General features: G+C 45.5%; 1 protein-coding gene across 1 annotated transcript in view; it reads right to left on the bottom strand.

Moving 5' to 3' along the window:
• AIFM3 (AIF family member 3) overlaps positions 1-17,304 on the bottom strand; it is a 64,271-nt gene that overhangs the window by 4,384 nt on the left and 42,583 nt on the right. The window contains exons 11-18 of the mRNA XM_085310173.1: positions 14,482-14,597; positions 14,079-14,150; positions 13,257-13,320; positions 11,673-11,749; positions 10,519-10,636; positions 9,187-9,285; positions 7,844-7,919; positions 5,279-5,338 (exon numbers count right to left, since the gene is read on the bottom strand). Coding sequence (XP_085166299.1) covers positions 5,279-5,338; positions 7,844-7,919; positions 9,187-9,285; positions 10,519-10,636; positions 11,673-11,749; positions 13,257-13,320; positions 14,079-14,150; positions 14,482-14,597 — 682 coding nt within the window. The remainder of the gene's footprint in view (positions 1-5,278; positions 5,339-7,843; positions 7,920-9,186; positions 9,286-10,518; positions 10,637-11,672; positions 11,750-13,256; positions 13,321-14,078; positions 14,151-14,481; positions 14,598-17,304) is intronic.

Here is a 17,304-nt window from a genome sequence, read left to right as displayed (position 1 = left end):
TTTGAAATAGGGTGTCAGCCTGACTTCCCTGACTCAAAGGGGAGCACACAAGTGTAGTGAAGACCCCAGAATCTGACTTTCCTGATTCTGTTCATCCAGTCTTGCTTACAAGTGTCTCCCGGTTCTGTATTTTGGGATGTAGCGATGGAAAGACGTGAGGTACCTCTGCACRTAATGTCCAGTGTCTCTGAGCTCTTGATGCAGTGGGTCCTGGCCTGAGCAAGTGCACACTCCTTATCATAGAATCACAGAATCACAGAATCAGTAAGGTTGGAAGGGACCTCAGGAGATCATCTAGGCCAAACCCCTATGCTCAAGCAGGGTCACCTAGAACATGTTAGACAGTGTTGCATCCAGGTGGGTTTCGAATATCTCCAGAGAAGGAGACTCCACAACCTCTCTGGGCAAACTCTTCCAGTGATCTGTCACTCTCACRGGGAAGAAATTCACCCTCACGTTCAGGCAGAATTTCCTGTGGTTCAGTTTGTGCCCATTGCCCCTTGCCCTATCACATGGGACAACTGAAAAGAGTTTGTCCACATCCCCTTGACACCCTCCCTTCAGGTACTCATACACATTGATAAGATCCCCCCCTCAGCCTTCTCTTCTCCAGGCTAACCAGGCCCAGTTCTCACAGCTGTTCYTCASAGGGCAGRTGCTCCAGCCCTCTGATCATCCTCATAGCCCTATGCTGGACTCTCTCCAGTAGCTCCATGTCTCTCTTGTCCTGGGGAGCCGAGAGCTGGATGCAGTACTTGAGATGAGGCCTCCCCAGGGCTGAGTAGAGGGGCAGGATCACCTCCTCCACCTGCTGACAACACTCTTCCTAATGCACCCAAGGAGACCATTAGCTTCCTTGGCCACAAGGGCACATTGCTGGCTCATGGTCAACTTGTCATCCACCAGCACTCCCACGTCCCTCTCTGCAGAGCTGCTTTCCAGAAGGTCAGCCCCCAGCTTGTACTGGTGCATGGAGTTGTTTCTCCCTAGGTGCAGGACTCCGCACTTGCCCTTGCTGAACCTCAGGAGGTTCCTCTCTGCCCAGCTCTCCAGCCTGTCCAGGTCTCTCTGAACAGCAGCACAGCCCTCAGGTGTATCAACCACTTCCCCCAGCTTGGTATCATCCGCAAACTTGCTGAGGAGGCACTCTGTGTCTTTGTCCAGGTCACTGATGAARAAGTTGAACAGGATGGGACCCAGTACTAAGCCCTGGGGGATGCCACTAGCCACAGGCCCCCAGCTAGACTCTGCACCACTGATGACAACCCTCTGAGCTCTGCTTTTCAGCCAGTTCTCAATCCACCTCACAGTCCTCCACCACCACACTTCTGAGCTTCTCTAGGAGGATGTTATGGGAGAGTGTGTCAAAGGCCTTCCTGAAGTCAACGCACACAACGTCCACTGCTCTCCCCTCATCTATCCAGCCAGTTATGCTATCAGAGAAGGCTATCAGATTGGTTAAGCAAGATCTCCCCTTGGTGAATCCATGCTGACTACTCCCGACCACCTTCTTTTTCCTCCATATGTCTGGAGATGACATCCAGAATGAGCTGTTCCATCACCTTTCCAGGGATGGAGGTGAGGCTGACCGGTCTATAGTTGCCTGGGTCCTCCTTCTTGCCCTTCTTGAAGACTGGAGTGACACTGGCTTTCTTCCAGTCCTCAGRCACCTCTCCAGTTCTCCAGGACCTTTCAAAGATGATGGAGAGTGGYCTGGCTACAACATCTGCCAACTCCCTCAGTACCTGTGGGTGCATCCCATCAGGGCCCATGGATTTGTGGATGTCTAGCCTGCCCAGAAGGTCTCTAATCCTATCCTCTTCAACCAAAGGAAAGTCTTCCCTTCTCCRGACTTTCTCCCTTACRWCCAGGCTGCAGGATTCTTGAGGGCTGCCCTTAGCAGTGARGACTGAAGCAAAGGCGRCATTCAGTAATTCTGCCTTCTCTGTACCTTTGTCACCAGGGCCCCTGCCCCATTYAGTAGTGGGCCCACGTTTTACCTAGTCCTCCTCCCTCTTGCCACTGATGTATTTGAAGAAGCCCTTCCTGTTGTCCTTAACATTGCTTGCCAGACTCAGTTCCAAATGGGCCTTAGCCTTCCTCGTTGCATCTCTACATACTCTGACTGCATTCCTATAATTCTYCCAAGTAGCCTGTCCCCTCTTCCACAGTCTGTGTATTTTCTTCTTCTGTCTGAGTTTGGCCAAGAGCTCCTTGCTCACCCATGCAGGTCTCCTGCCCCTTTTGCTGGACTTCTTACTCGTAGGGATGCACTGCTCTTGAGCTTGGAGGAAGAGATGCTTGAATACTAGCCCACTCTCCTGGACCCCCCCTTCCTTCTAGGGCCTGAACCAGTGAGATTCCTCCAAGTAGGTCTCTGAAGAGGCCAAAGTCTGCTCTCCTGAAGCCCAGGGTTGCAATCCTGCTTGTTGCCTTACTTCTTTCCTGCAGGATCCTGAACTCCACCATCTCACGGTCGCTGCAGCCAAGGCTGCCCCCAACCTTCACATCTCCAACCAGTTCTTCTTTGTTGGTTAGGACAAGGTCCAGATGGTATCTCCTTCTCCAGAGATACTACAGTTCTTCCAGAACTTAGTCAAAATCAACCAGGCCAGTGTGTCCCTGGAGACAGATCAACCCCAGCAACTTTCCTTCAGAGGCTGGACCTGCAGGACCTGACCTAATATAGGAGAGCCCTTTGGAGTCCATAGTGGGCACTGCTTCATAGGTTTGGCACTCCAGCGGGAATGAAGGGAGAGCCATTGCACTAAGAGGCACTCAACAGAGAGACTTTGATGCTGTTAGAAATCCCAGCTTCAGTCTACTTAGCTCACTGCAGAGATGTGTAATTACAGCAGCGGGAGATTTCTGACAACATGCAGCTGTTCCATCAGGCAGAAAAGGTGAGAATAGGAAGTAATGGATAGAAGCTGATGAGCACACTGGAAAATGGTTGTCCATGCCAGACAGCAAGGATAATTAACCATCAGAAGAGATTATCACGAATGTGTGTGTTTAGTTGAATTGCCTGCTGGGCTGCCATGTTTGAGACCTGTTGCTGTGATTTAGAAAAGCTCTCCACTTTCCGAGCCTGCACCTTTTCTGTTGTAATGCTTGGTGCCCTCATATCAACATAAATGAGGTCCCCAACTTTTCCCCAGGAAAGGACAACCTTCCCTAAGGACTCTGTGACTGGAGACTCACAGTTTTCTTTACAAAAGGTAGTGAGATAAGTCGGAATGGCAACCTGTCTTCTGCCATCTGCGAGCTGTCTTTTCTTCCAAGAGACTTGCTTGCAGTATTTTACTGCACTACAGAGCAGATTCCCTCTTACCCTGATAACTCTAATTCAGAAACATAAACTGCCAGTGAGAACATTGTTCCCATCAGGAATCACTATTTGGTGTTCCCAGAGTCTTTCCAGGTTGCGTTCCTATTCCACTGGAACTCAGTCTTGGTTAATTCACCATTGCTTGACATCTTCTGTGTTCACCTCATGGCACGGAGATGAGAGTTCAGGACTTCTGAGAGGCTCTGCACTAGCTCCATTCCACAATACATATTCTCAAAGCTTCTGCAATTTCCTTTATGTGTCTTCACGTGTAATTTCTGGCATGTACCTTCTCTGTGGGCACTAGTGTTGTGAACTGACCTGCTGACAGTACTCTTCAATCTTTCTTCCTTATTTTGTCCTTCTTCCCTCCAAACGCCGTTTGTGCCTGGATGCAGGAGGCAAGCTGCACAGCGAATAGTGACAGCACTTTACACAACTGAGCAGCCTCAGTTTATCAGTTAATGCAGGAATGTAGGTAGCACATAATGGCTGGAATGTACAAGGAGAGTCTGGGCCCTCACATCTAGCCTAGATGCTACTTCAAATTGCTTTCTGTCCTCTATGCAACCATGTGTGAAAATCATTAATGTCCAACATACTAAATCAGCCTCCAGAACTGGCTGCTGGGGATGGCAGATGAAACACTACAAACTTGATTACTGTTGAATCTCGCACAGATAATGAATCCCAGGAGATTCTCTCATGACAGTGAAATGCTGCACCACTGCACACTGATCGGACACAGTTTTCAAAGTTTTGTACTTCCTGAGTGCAGAGAGCTCCCAGTCACACTGCTGGAGGAAAGACAAYGAAAGGTGAGGCTTTCTGCTCCCAAATGGGAAGCATAAAGAAGTGAGTGAGAGACCTATCAAAACCAGGGAAAGATGCACCATTCTGAGGAAAGGCATAAACTAGGTGCACAAGAGAGAGTAAAGGAAGACCTAATCCCACTAGTTACCCAGATATGAAGCCTACCACAGATTCAGCCTGAAGCTCAGCCAGGATAGCTTACACAGCCCAAACACGTTTTTACTTGAGCATCAGCAAGACAAGAGATAGTTGGTCCATTTGTGGAATAACTTGCAGGGCACTGATGAATAGGAGCATACCACATCACTAACGGCTTTTGAACATCTTGTCTGATAGAAAGCTTGGAGGAATAACTCTTAAAAGAAACAATGAGAGGTACCATTCCTAACACTGTGATGCGGGGCAATTGGAAGATTGGCCCAAAGATTTAGGGAAGAAAAAACACTGTGGGTGAGCACCATGTCTACAGGATCTTCCCTTCCTCTGCAGGGCTAAATGCAATGGGAGTGGGCAACTATAAAGACGGCAACCACAACAACCCACTGGGTCTCCCAATATCTCCAGCATCTTAGGGACTGGGACAACATTGGTCAGTTCTGAGCTAGTGAGGTGAACTCAGCATTTCTTGGGGACAACTGCAAGGAGCACCCTATACTGTACACTTCCTTGCCTATGGCACTGTGCTAACAGCTCARTAGTTCACATCTGGCTCTGAGTGAGGATAAGTGAACAGCTTTCTTCTTTGAACTCTAGGAAAAAGAGAGTTTTATTGTGAAAGTGAATGCTAAGAGCAGGGACTAGGAATGAGAACCACCAGCATTTCATGCAGTGACTGAGACAGCACACACCAGAAGAAAAAGAGGCCTTTCCAAATTACTAGATGGGTATGGCCTCCCCAGCGGCCAAGGAAGGCAGAAGAAGATGGACAATTTGGGATAGTATCCTCAGTCCAAAAGCATCAAGATCAAACAGCAGAACTATCACCAAAAAGAAAAGGAAGAAATGGTCCCAGTTGCCTCTCAGAAATGCAGAGATGAAAAGATTGGTCCTTGATTGCAACTGCAAAGCAGCAGGGGAGAAGGCAACTTGAATACTCAGCCACAGTTCCCGAGAGCCAGCGCTTCCCAACATTACCTCAGGGCCTCTACGCAGGATGTCATCCTATTATATAAAAGCCATCTCCTGGAGCCCCTCCTGAGTGGCAGAACAACACAAACCACTTAGTACCAGACCCCTGCTAACCGGATGCCAGGGAGTCTCTACCCACTGACATTGGCTTTCATGTGTGCCAGCAGGCTCTGCTCAAGCAGCTCTCATCCCTGTGACATTCACTGCCAGAAAACCTGGGCCATTGCTTTGTTGAATAGTGCACACCATGTGAGGCATGGCTCATCCTAATATGCGGCAARTTATTCAAATTATTCAGAGCTTTCATTTTGAAAAGGCTCTACAGATGTTTAATTAAAATGACTTGATATTTCCTTTCTAATTAGGATTGGGATAAATATCTAAATCTATTCTGCTCTTCTACTAGAAAGGAAGAATAAGAAGATGTTTCAAATGAGATTTTATGCTAGAAAGAAATGTGGGCCAGCGCAGTTCTCACATACCCAGCCCCATAATGCTGCATGTGCTTCAAGCAGCTGACTGCCAGCAAATTCAGATGACTTGAAGCAGGGCAACACAATGGCTGCAGAGCAATTTAGGAAAGGACATGTGGGACAGACATTGAAGCAGTGGCTAAAGTAAATCTAATCCTGCAAACTACTGAAACAAAACTGTTAAAAATGKTTTTTAATTTTCCTCTGACTCATGCTCACTGAGAAAACAACTGTGTATTTTAAAATGTTACGTATGCAGTTATGTGATTTAAATAAACTTCAAAATGTCAGGTGGGCATCACAGTCTCATGGATATGTCCATAGAATGACAAATATCCCTACTCACCAGCTCTTTCATCCACAGGCTTATGTTTTGGCACAAACCCACCTTTAGTCAGTGCTCAGGAGAGCTCAGAGGGGTGCCTAAATATAAGGAATTTCTGGTGCTGGCAGTTGCAGGTGAAGCCACAAAGTCCTCAGGTCCAACAGCAAGTTTTACTTGAGGATGTCACAAATGCTGGGAGCAGAAGGGTGAGTCCCTAGGACCCAGCTGGCTTCTGCTTGCAAGGTGACAGACCTGACTGACTTGTGCTTGATGGGTGACAACACGAGCCCCATAACTTTTTGAGCCTGGTGAGTCTAAGAACTGCAAGACCTTGCCCTGAAGTGATGCGGACAAGAGGAAAGACACAGAGGGGAGGCAATTAGGGATGTTAGACAGGGGACAGAGCATTTAAACARTATCTTTACAGGGTAGGAGTTGGCTCCAGCCAAGAGCTCCTTCGTGATGTTTGTGCTGGCATTTGCGCAAATATTGATGCCAGCTAGTCATATTTCTGAGTCAGACACCATAAGCCTCTTCCTCTGTCTTCTTCTGTCTTCCCTGGTTTCACTCTTTTCATCTTTAATATTAGAAAGCACTTGAAAAAAATCCCTTCACTTTCCAGTACTAGAAGGCCCTTTGGCCCTGATTTCAGATCAGAATAGAACAAAGACAAGGAAAGAATATATGACAACAAATATTCTGGAAATAAATGTGTGGTGTGTAGTCTTTAACAGCTTGGTGGGATCACGAATAGCCAAAGCACCACATAGTAGCTTTCAATAGATCTCAGGAAAAGCATGCCCAACTTGACTCCAATCCTTAGGGAAGAGCTTTTTTCACTATACACGTAACAAAAGCTCCTGAACTCTTGCTAACCTCCAYAGCTGCTTAATAGACAGAAGAGTTTGCAAAGCTCCATTTCTCAAATCAGAAAGACTGATGCATGACCTCACAGTGCAGCCCTAGTCACAAATCATTAACACAGAGGTCAATTAATAAGTAAATCTTTGATGAAAATTGCAAGCAATAGCTTAATAGAAGCCATTATTTGCTCTCAAACAATAAATGAACAAAGTGGTTATATCTGGCAGAGATATTAGGTCCAAAGAGCAGTTTAACTTGCTTTATATTTAGCACATCCTTTCCTTTCTGCCCATCTCTCCTTCTTTCTTGCATTCCAAYATTACAAGATTTAATGATTATTAAATATTTGAAAAGCATTTAAAATATGCTGGAGCTCCTTCAACAATTTGTGGTAGGGAACCACATCATCACATCATCACCTGTAATGTAATCACCTGTAAGTGCAGCAAGATTATTTCTTACCAATAGGGAGCAAGAGCTGAGACAGCTTATGAAAGGGTATATTGAGTTTTTCGCCATGTGCCACGTAGCACCCACTTCTGTGCATCCACACAGACAGGGTGCTGGTGTTCAGTCAGCATGGGAACGGAAAAGAGTGCTCTGCACTGTGCTGAGTGGCGGATGGAGACAAAATGTGGGGTTAGCCTCCTGTGCCCAATTCACTTGCACAGTCTGACCTCTTCTCCATCACTGAGTATGCACGAGTCCCAGTCACACACTCTGCCTAGAGCAGGTTGTGCCTACTGCTTTAACATACTTTTATGAGCAGTTTTATTAATACCCGGCAGCTTCAATGTCCAGATAGGAATAAAACTGACTGAAAGAAGTTCTAGTAAAAATGTTTTCCAGCCTAGCAGAACAAACATAGATGAATGCACATTTAGGGACCAGGAGGACAGAAAAACTTACTTGGTATAAAATGCCACAAACTTCAGTTCATCTAAATCTCCTTGAATGACGACATCATCAAATCCTTCTCCGTGGCCTGAAAGAYAGAAAGCCAAGGAATGGAAGGGGCATGTTCCTGTCATGTCAGCCTTTACTGAGCAAGCTCTGGCATGTGTATGCACTTACACCCATCCATACACACACACAGAGCAGGTGAACTTGCTTGCACTCTCATCTGCAGTCCCACAGTTGTTATTCTGGACTGCTCATATTGCAAGTTCAAACTCAGACCTTTCAGCTGGTACTTCAGAACCTGCCTCCTTTCCTTTTGTGGCACCTTAAGGTAAAATCTCTAAAGCATCCTAATATGCCTTCTTCAAAAGGAAGCTGTCTTAAGACAAGTTGTTGCACTGGTTGTCACAGCATTCACTCCTTCTCCCTCAGCAGTCCCAAAAATAGAGGTTGTGGATGATGCTGCCCCAGGTCATTAAAATGATCCAGGTTAAAAAAAAATATCCAAACAAGTTTTTTTTTGTTTTGTTATGTTTTCATTTTTCCTCTAAAATACACTTCTTTGAGCAAGAATGGGTAAGTTCAGGGAAATGTTCATGTCTACATTGGGCCATCCAGGATAGTGGTCTTTCTGGCCTTGTGAAATATGAAAGATATTTTCAAGGTCTTTCTGGGCTATCTGATATGGCTGGAACAAGAAGCTGAATGACTGAAAAGTTGACCCATGCTTGTGAGCAGAAGAGTCTCGGAGGAGATGTCAAAACCATTAAGTACTAGCAAGGAAAGCAGAATTGAGACAAAGGTTGGCTCAGACAGGTTAAAGCGGAGATGGCTATGACTTCTGTATCCCAGGACAACACCTCCACCAGCACAAACTCTACAGCTGTCTTGAGGAGACTCCATTCAGCCCTAAATGGTCTCTTCCCTTGCTGAGGATGGTGAGAGCAKAGGAACTGCTCTGAGGTCATTTGCACTCCCAGCAGATCTATGTCCCCTTCTTCCTCCATTTCCCAGTGATGCCATRGGTAAGTCCTTGTGTCAGTCCCTTCATTTAGCTTGGTAAAGATCACTCCCCCAGGTCCTAGCTCTCCCACTGTGGTTCAAACCCCATCTTCTCCCCCTGCAAGGTGAATTTTAGCCCTCACTGCTCTCACTGTCTGAGTAGAGCCAACTCCCCTACGATTTCTAGGTTCATCTGTGCTCCTGTTCCCTGCATTGTTTGGGTGTCTCATCCTAACACAGCACACTGGATCTCCAAGCAAGGCTTGTGAGGGAGCTGTCAGAGTGACTGTAAGGTCTTCTCCTGTTCAAAATGCCACTTGCTCTTACAACTCAAATTATTCTTCTCTTACCTGCATATCGAATACTCTTTCCAAACATAGCAGTCCACAGGTATGGGACTGTGCTGATTTCCATGCCGTGGGCCAGCATGTTCAAAGCTGCTATCCTGCCTGGAAGTCAGAAGAAATAGAATGAATGAGGAAGCCCTGAGCAAGCACTATTGCCTGCACTGCAGACTCAGAGCAGCTCAGGCCCCTTGCTATCAGTTTTTCTAGTCTCTGTGTACACGGAAAAGGAAACCTTTTGTTTAGTCTAGAGAAAACACAACATGCATCTCTGAAAAGGAATTGTGTCTCATCCTCCAAGGCTGGGCTTAGAGGWAAGCAGTGTAGCTCTTACTGACTTGTCAACTTCATTTGCAGGAAACCATCATTAGCAAGAACAACTTTTCAACGAGCCCATCTCAACATAGTGTCTGCAATGGTGACAGGGCTACAGCTTGCTGAGTTCCTAACACAAAGTGGGATCGGATGGATAAATTCTCCTTGGGGGTATGGAAGCTGTTACTATACAGAGTCATTGCTACCCAAGATTAGCGTTGGCTCCTAGGCACATGGTGAGCCACTACATAAGCCAACAGCATGACTTCCAGAAGGCTGTGGGAATGAGCTCTTATTTGGGATCTTCATATGCATTGTTGTACTATTTTGCTGTTCTAGTCACAAAGGCATAGTTAAAGCAGTATTAAGCTGTGTGCTGTGTTCAAAGGGCAGGCTAACTTTGGAGGTCTGGTTCCAAAAACTCTCACCCGGGGCACCTGTTGGAAGTGTGATGTTTACACCACATCACCACAGGGTTGTGGACTTGGGAAGGTCAAGGGCAGCCAGCTACACCAGGGCTTCCAGGCTTGCTGTTGTGAAGGGCAGAAAGGTCTTGAGTCAATTGCAACAAGCTCCTTGGTTAGCCCACAATTCTGGGCGTTCCATGTCATCAGCCCAGGCCAGCTCAGCTGGTAACGTGGGTCTGCACCTATGGACTCTGCGAGCTGCCAGGCTGCTGAATAAAAATGTTATTGACTGTCATGAGACAAGAATAACATACACTTCTTACAGCTGCTGCAAAAGCACACTGTGGTTGGGAAAGCCATGTCTCTAGGTACCTGTGTGTCTCTAGCAAGTGATCATTAGTTAATGTGCAAAGGCTCTGCACATCAAGAAGTCTGACAAGTGAAGAGATAATGGACAGAGTAAAATATACATTTCAAAATGTTTTATATAAGTTCCCAGTTTCTTTGTTCTGAAATGTCTCTTTCTAAAGGGGCTTGAAATTTCCTGAGGATCTGGAAAAGGCTCTTGCCCTAAGCAATTTGCTGTTCTAAACTGAAAGGACAGAAAAGCACCTACCATGCATATGGGCCATCTGCCAGTGAGGGACGTTCACTTTCTTATTATTCCGAAGGGCCAACGGGAATGTGACAGCATCACCTGCTGCAAAGACTCCTGGGATGTTGGTTTGCATCATCTGAAGGAGGGAAGCAGATGTGTACATTGATGGGCTGCATGCTGTACTGGACTCTACAAGAACAGGGGATAGTTTGATTGCTCTAGACCTAGCAACATCCCCACAGACAGCTGCACATGCACATGGACAAGCTGCTACTCAGCAGTAGGAGCCTTTGGACACACTCTCATCCCATGGTATATGCAATGGTATATGCAAATACCTTGTGCTTATATCCCTACTTCAAGTTTACAGGACATATGTGAAGGTAACGTGTCTAACTCAGCACAGGCCATTTTAAGCATACCACAGAGGAACTACTGTGGTGGCCTAATGAGCAGAGCATCTCTCCAAGAGCATAAGCAAAGCACACACTGAACTATAATATATGCTCTCATAACATATGGGCAGGGACACACATGAATGTTACCCAGTTGCCTGAACTGTGATCTGTGAATTGAAAAGGGATTAGTTAAACTGTGTTAAAAAACAGTATGGGTACTTCTCAGCAGACGTAAAGTGGGAATGACATGATTTATGATTCTTCACTTTCAAACCACTACTGTCAATAGAGTTTCTCATTGGCATCATTGCAGCAGAGTGGCTGCTGGCAAAGATTTTGTGGATTCCTGCCATGGACTATAGGATTTGGTGGTAGAAGAAGCTCCATCTCCACTTTTTTCCTGCAGAACTATACACACAATTTTTTTAAATGACTTCTAGGACTGCTTAGAGCAGGAGCCCAAACCACAGCACCCAAAGATGAGCCAAAAGGGCTGAGAACTGTGTTAGGGCCCCAGTACCTTGAAAATCCATCATTTGGAGGACAGTGTGCTGGCCTACACATTCCTACTTTGCACTTCCTATGTCTTAGCATCTTTGAAGACAGACTGCCCATGCTTCAGTAGTTTAGAGCACAATGAAAGTTTAGTTCTGAAGAGCATGTTTGACAGATTTAGCTGTGAAATTTCTCCTGCATGTCCTCATTCTGGGTGTTACCAACCGTCTGGCCCTGGAGGGAGGCTGCCTGCAGTTTTTGGCGCAACACCAAGCTCACCTTGTTGACAATGATGAAGCCTTTGGAGTCAATGTTGATGCCACTCTGCTTGAGAAACCCTGTCGCTGGGATGGCACCTGTAGAAGAACACAAAGGAGATCTTGTAAGTGATAGCTCCGAATCCTAGCACCATGTCTTTGGTCAGAACGGATTACAGCAGCACAAGGAGCTGCCTCTGAGCCAGAGGGATCTCTCTTCTGCTAACATGATCCTGCTTTGGAAAGCGAAATACAAAGATCTGTTCTGGATCACTGCTCTGGATCTAAGAAAGTGCTCCTGTGGATCAGGAGAGCACGGCTGGAGCTTGGGCAGGCACTGGTGCACACTGCACCACCCCAGCCAGGCCCTCCAGGCATGCATGAGCTGGGCAGCTGGGGCACCCAAGGCAGCACCGTTCTTCAAAAGTACATAGCAGAGCCCCTCAGCCCTGCAGGTGACTACGGATGGATTTGTTAAGCCAACTGAACAACTTCTATTTCTAGTAGAGCTACTATGGCCAAATGCTTCTTTCCCTGCTACTAAACTTCTTCATTTGAGGAGCCTGCTAGTTTGGCCAGGGTTGAACTTGTGAGGGTATCTGAGGGAGGAAGGAAAYAGCCTCTCCTGCTACTGCCCTGCCTCCACATTGGGTGTGTTTGCAACTCCTGACCTTGGCCTGGAAAGGTCCCCTTCATGGTCAGTCCTCTGTATATTTACCTGAGTAACCCATAATCACAAAGCTCTAAAATTCATTAATTTACAGATATCACATCCCAGATAATGAACCCTACTGCTCTTGAAGTTATATATATGCCAGTGTAATCCACCCATCACATCTTTCTAATGCTTAAAAGTAATTTTAAATCCATTTCTCTTTCTTAGATATTTTGAAAAAAAAAATATTCCTCTTGTTTTCAAGGACAATGCTCCTCTCTTTGCCTCTCCAAAAATCTTCCCCATTTTTCATCCATCTTCATTTTCACTCTTTCTTTTCTTTAGCTTTCAAAACTCATTCTGTTCTGGAACAGTCAATAAAACAACAAAAGGAGAATGACAGTATTATTCAGTGATTCTTCCAATGTTTGCAATGTTTTGCAAAGTAATAGAGTGAAAAAGGATTTTTTCTTCCAAGAGTAAAGGAGAAAACAAGCTTCTTCTATGGCAGCAGCAGCAGCCATAAAAAAGAAAGAGGAAAATATTCCAAAATTTCAATTTGGGGGTGGGGGTGGGCTTAAAAAAAACAAATTGAGAGATTGAAATTGGTTCAAATTATTTCTTTCTGGAAAAAAATGAGAGCATTAGGGGAAGAGGAGAGGATCTAGAAAGGCTTTTTGGTTATTTTTCTACACAAACACAACCATAACATGGAAGTTGAGTGCAGCTAGCATATCTCCACTGGCATTTTTCAATTACCCTACGGGGATGCATCATTACTACCAAGTGTCTGTCCCTTTATTTTATTTATTTATTATCTACTAGTTTTGGAGAAAAAGTGAAGTAGCTACCAGCAGTCCTGCCCCTGGTGGGAGTTAGTGCCCCATTTCCCCCACCCCAATCCCACCACTAGTATGATTGGCTCAGCACCCTGCAGCAAGATCCCCTTACCTATACCAACGACACAAACATCTGCACGCAGAACCTTCCCACTCTTCAGTACAACCTCCTTCAGCTTTATGGGAGAAAAGTGAAAATTACAGTTATTTTAGGGGCAATAAAATAAAATAAAATAAAAACCCTTAGCAGTCAGCTAAGCTGGAATCTTCCTTCATKTTTGACATACAGGTTGACTGTAATTTCCTATAATGCCAATAAGAGGAATTTCCAGTYGCTCCTAGATGGTCCTGCAGGTGTTTTCTAGGGATAGTGTTAAAACATGAACCATGTGCTGCTGTCCCCCTCTCCCCAGCTCTGCAGCWACCCCCAATGCTCTCTCTGCTCCTCTAACTTAATTCCTGACTGCTGGACTGAAAGTTCCTCAGAACAGCGAAACCAGTCTCAAACACTGTGGCTAGAATATGTTTCCTTCAGGGGGCTAAACACTAGAAGAGAGACAAGGGAAAAAAAGAAAAAAAGAAAGAAATTAAAGAAATGAAGCCCAGCATTGCTGTGCCCTCCACCCTCCTGCCCCAGTGCTGCAGCGTGCCAGGCACACTGGCTGGCCAAAGGCACATCAGGACCAGCCACTACGGACCTCTGGCTGATGCAGCCACTTGTGTCATCTCCTGATAGCATCTACCACAGGCCCAGTAAGAGCAGAAAGCCTCAGCTTCACTCTCTTCACCAGAAAAGATGCATCTTCACACTCAGCTACTGCACAGGCTGCAGCGTGGCAGGGCAGGTTCTAGGCAGGGTTGTGGTGGCCTCTGCACTCCCACCCATCAGTTACAGGGAGCAGCCATGAGCTCGGCCCTGGTGCTGGTGCCATACCTTGCCCTCCTGCTCCCGCAGTTCTGACACTTCCGTCTGCATGTAGAACTTCACCCTGTTGTTCTCAAACATCTGGGTGAGGGGAGAGAGGAGGGGACGTCACAGATCAAAACCACCTGACTTGGTGTCTCTGACCTGCCCCCGGCCTCTGCAATGCCATTCCCACCCTTCAGGTTCATTCCAACACACATCGGAAACAGGCTTTTCATGGATCTCAGTCCCACACACAGAAAGAAGAACATTATTTACAGCAAGCAGGCCACAAGAGGGAAGACACAGCCCATTCTCTCTTTCTAAAGACAATTACAAATACATAAATAAATGTAATAAATCAAACATACACAAACCACACGGTTTCTTGTCTGCCACCAAAACAATCCCTGGTAAAGGAAAGCAGAGTCACCTTCATGACAGCACGGCCAACCCTCTCCCCAAAGAACTTCTTGAAAGGCACTTCCTCCAGCTCGACCACAGACACGGAATGGGCCCTCTCTGTGAGATAGGCGGCCACCTCCATCCCTGGGAAAGAGAAGTATGTCCAAGTGACCATGTGCCTCTCCCAACACTGCCGCAGGGACTGCTGGTGAGTGACACAGCCAGTAGCAGGAGAACATCTCTTTGCCCTTTCTCAGCCTGTGAAGCTGGAGCTGCTCTATTTGGAGATCTAGGGTGTAACTAAAGTGAAGAGAAACCAAACTCATGGTCACAAAGGGCCACATCTTTTTATTTGAGATTTATGGCGATCTGCTTTTAGAGACAGAAGCCACAGAAAGGCCTGAAGACTGAAGTAAGGATCCTGCCATAATGAATTCTCAAAGTGTCTTAGGAAACTATAGCATTTGCAATAAAAGAGCTCAGCTATAAGAAAGAAAAACATACATCTAATGGCTGGGACTGTACTATCTTTCTTAGCACAGGTAATGAGTTACYGGCTGAAAACAGCCCTTCAGAATTTAGACTTTTTTTTTTTTTCATTCAGGACTGCCCAATTGGTGCTGGTAATTACATGGAAACCTTCACAAAGACATTTGTCCATGGGCTTTTGGGAAACAGTTCTTTTGACTATCTGCAGCTCTTAACTGGTCTTCAAAACCACGTGTTTCTTCTGTTTGCATATTGTTCTTTTAAAACATGAAACTGAAAAAAAATGAGAAACAAATCCTGAACATTTTGGAATAAATTCTTTGACCAATAGTCATCTATGCATATGGACCTGCAGGACCCACAATAATTTTGCTATACACASAACCAAGCAAAAAGAAACATCAAAGCAATTGCTAGATTTTTGACAGGTACATTACAGTTTTCACAACTCTGATAAGAAATAACACAGAAATAAACCCACAGGCTCTCAMCTACCAACAAGAATTTCCTGATTTAACCCCAATCTATACTTATGGACTGGTTTTGAAACCRCTCAATGTCCAGCAGTGCTGGACCGCATGCTTTTCAGAATGGGATAGCAATGCTCTTTGACTATATTTCCCACAGACCAGTAAGCTAAACTGTCCATTCTCTTAGTGTAAGTAAAACAGTATATTTTTTTCAGGAAGGGGATGTCCTTATGACCCTACTCGCAGCAGGAGGTAGGGCTAGATGACMTTCTGAGGTTCCTTTCAACCACAACTATCCTGTGGAGCTTATGATTCAGAGAATATGGTTTCCATTGGCAAGGACAGTGCAGTTCACCCATACAAGAAGGCTGAAGACCGTATTATAGAGAACAACAGCTCAGAAGAGAACATAGGAATGCTGAACGTAAGGTCCTGATGCTRTGTTCCACTCTGCATAACTTAATCTCTAGGTGTTCCAAAAGGAGAAAATAGTATAGGAGCAACACAATGAGATTTGCAGTACAGGAAACATTAGAAAGACCTTGCTGGACACTGTGTCTGGTTTGAGGTGGCAACTTCAAACAGGGTAATGTCAAACTGGGAGGGGTTCTAGGAAAATTTGCAAGCAGATGTGGAAATCTGGAAAACTTGCTTCAGAGTGGAAGATCACAAGAGCTATAGAAAATGAAGATTTAAATTGTCTAGGCTCATTTCCCAACAAACTTGTTACATCCAGAAAAGATCTGCCCACTTTCCACATACTAGGGGTGAGATGCAAGTGAGCAAACACAGGCACAGATGCACAGATCAGATTATCATCAGTTTGTGTCTAATCCTGCCCCAGAAGGGTCCATTTTCCCTCAATGAACAGAAAAGCTACTTAGCATAACTGCATCTGGAGACACCTATACTACACACAGCTAAGATCAGAAGAGAGAGATACCACCATAGGATACTCCAATTGAATCATCTTTTAATTTGCACTCAGATAAACTACATAGGTCAAATATGTGACATGAAGACACAGAGTGGATCAGTATTGCAGATGTCCCCAGTGTCCACTCTGTGGTCCTTCACTGCCACTATAAGGGACAATGTAATGTCACCACAATTGTTTCACTTGATTTTTTCTTAATTTTAAAATTCTTTCAGAGGAGTAGATGCTGGAAGGGGGCTATTTACGAACCTAACAGTTCTTTTTCCAAGTTAGTTATAAAGGCGGCCTGTCCACCTGAGTAAAATTCAGTAACGGTCATTTGAGAACTAGATCTTACGTCCCTACAATAATGCTTGACCACAAGGGAGCGGGCAAGGACAAAATTCAGCATTTCCAGAAGACAGAGCAAGCTCAGTCATCTGAGTGACGARTTTTGTTCTTGCCTTCCGAAGAAGGACATYGTAATACAAAGAAACTTTGTAATACAAATAAGAAAGCTCACAYACCCTTACCTTTACTCRTAAAGATGTGGAGCATATCCACAGAGGACAGCAGAGCTCTTCGTGAGAAGGCCCTCRCCAACCTCTTCATGCGGCTTTGGGAGAGCCCAAGGTCGGCGAGCAATCTTTCGTTGCCTTCATACCACTTCCCTCGTGTACCAATCGGGAAGCCCAGGAACTCCACCTCTCCAGCTCTTGTCATCTCTTTCACTTGCTCCTCTAGATGTTGATATTTTTGGACTTCTTCTGTCGCTGCATCACTCAAGGATGTCATCTTACTTTCGTAGYGTACTGTAAGGTCAACTACTTTCTCCCCGGAGCCCTTCACCATTATCAAATCTGGTTTAAGAAGCTCGTTGTTTCTGTCTCTGAAGTTGGGTTCAACAAACACTTMCCACTCCAGTCTCTTTGCTTCATYAACCAGCATTTCACACAAGATGTTATGCCTTCGGATC

The sequence above is a fragment of the Rhea americana genome, unplaced genomic scaffold (genome assembly GCF_003343005.1).
Source record: "Rhea americana isolate MKP2758 unplaced genomic scaffold, rheAme1 scaffold_312, whole genome shotgun sequence".
Lineage (NCBI taxonomy): Eukaryota > Metazoa > Chordata > Aves > Rheiformes > Rheidae > Rhea > Rhea americana.
Note: the sequence above shows the minus strand (reverse complement) of the source record. Positions and strands in the feature narration are given on the sequence as shown.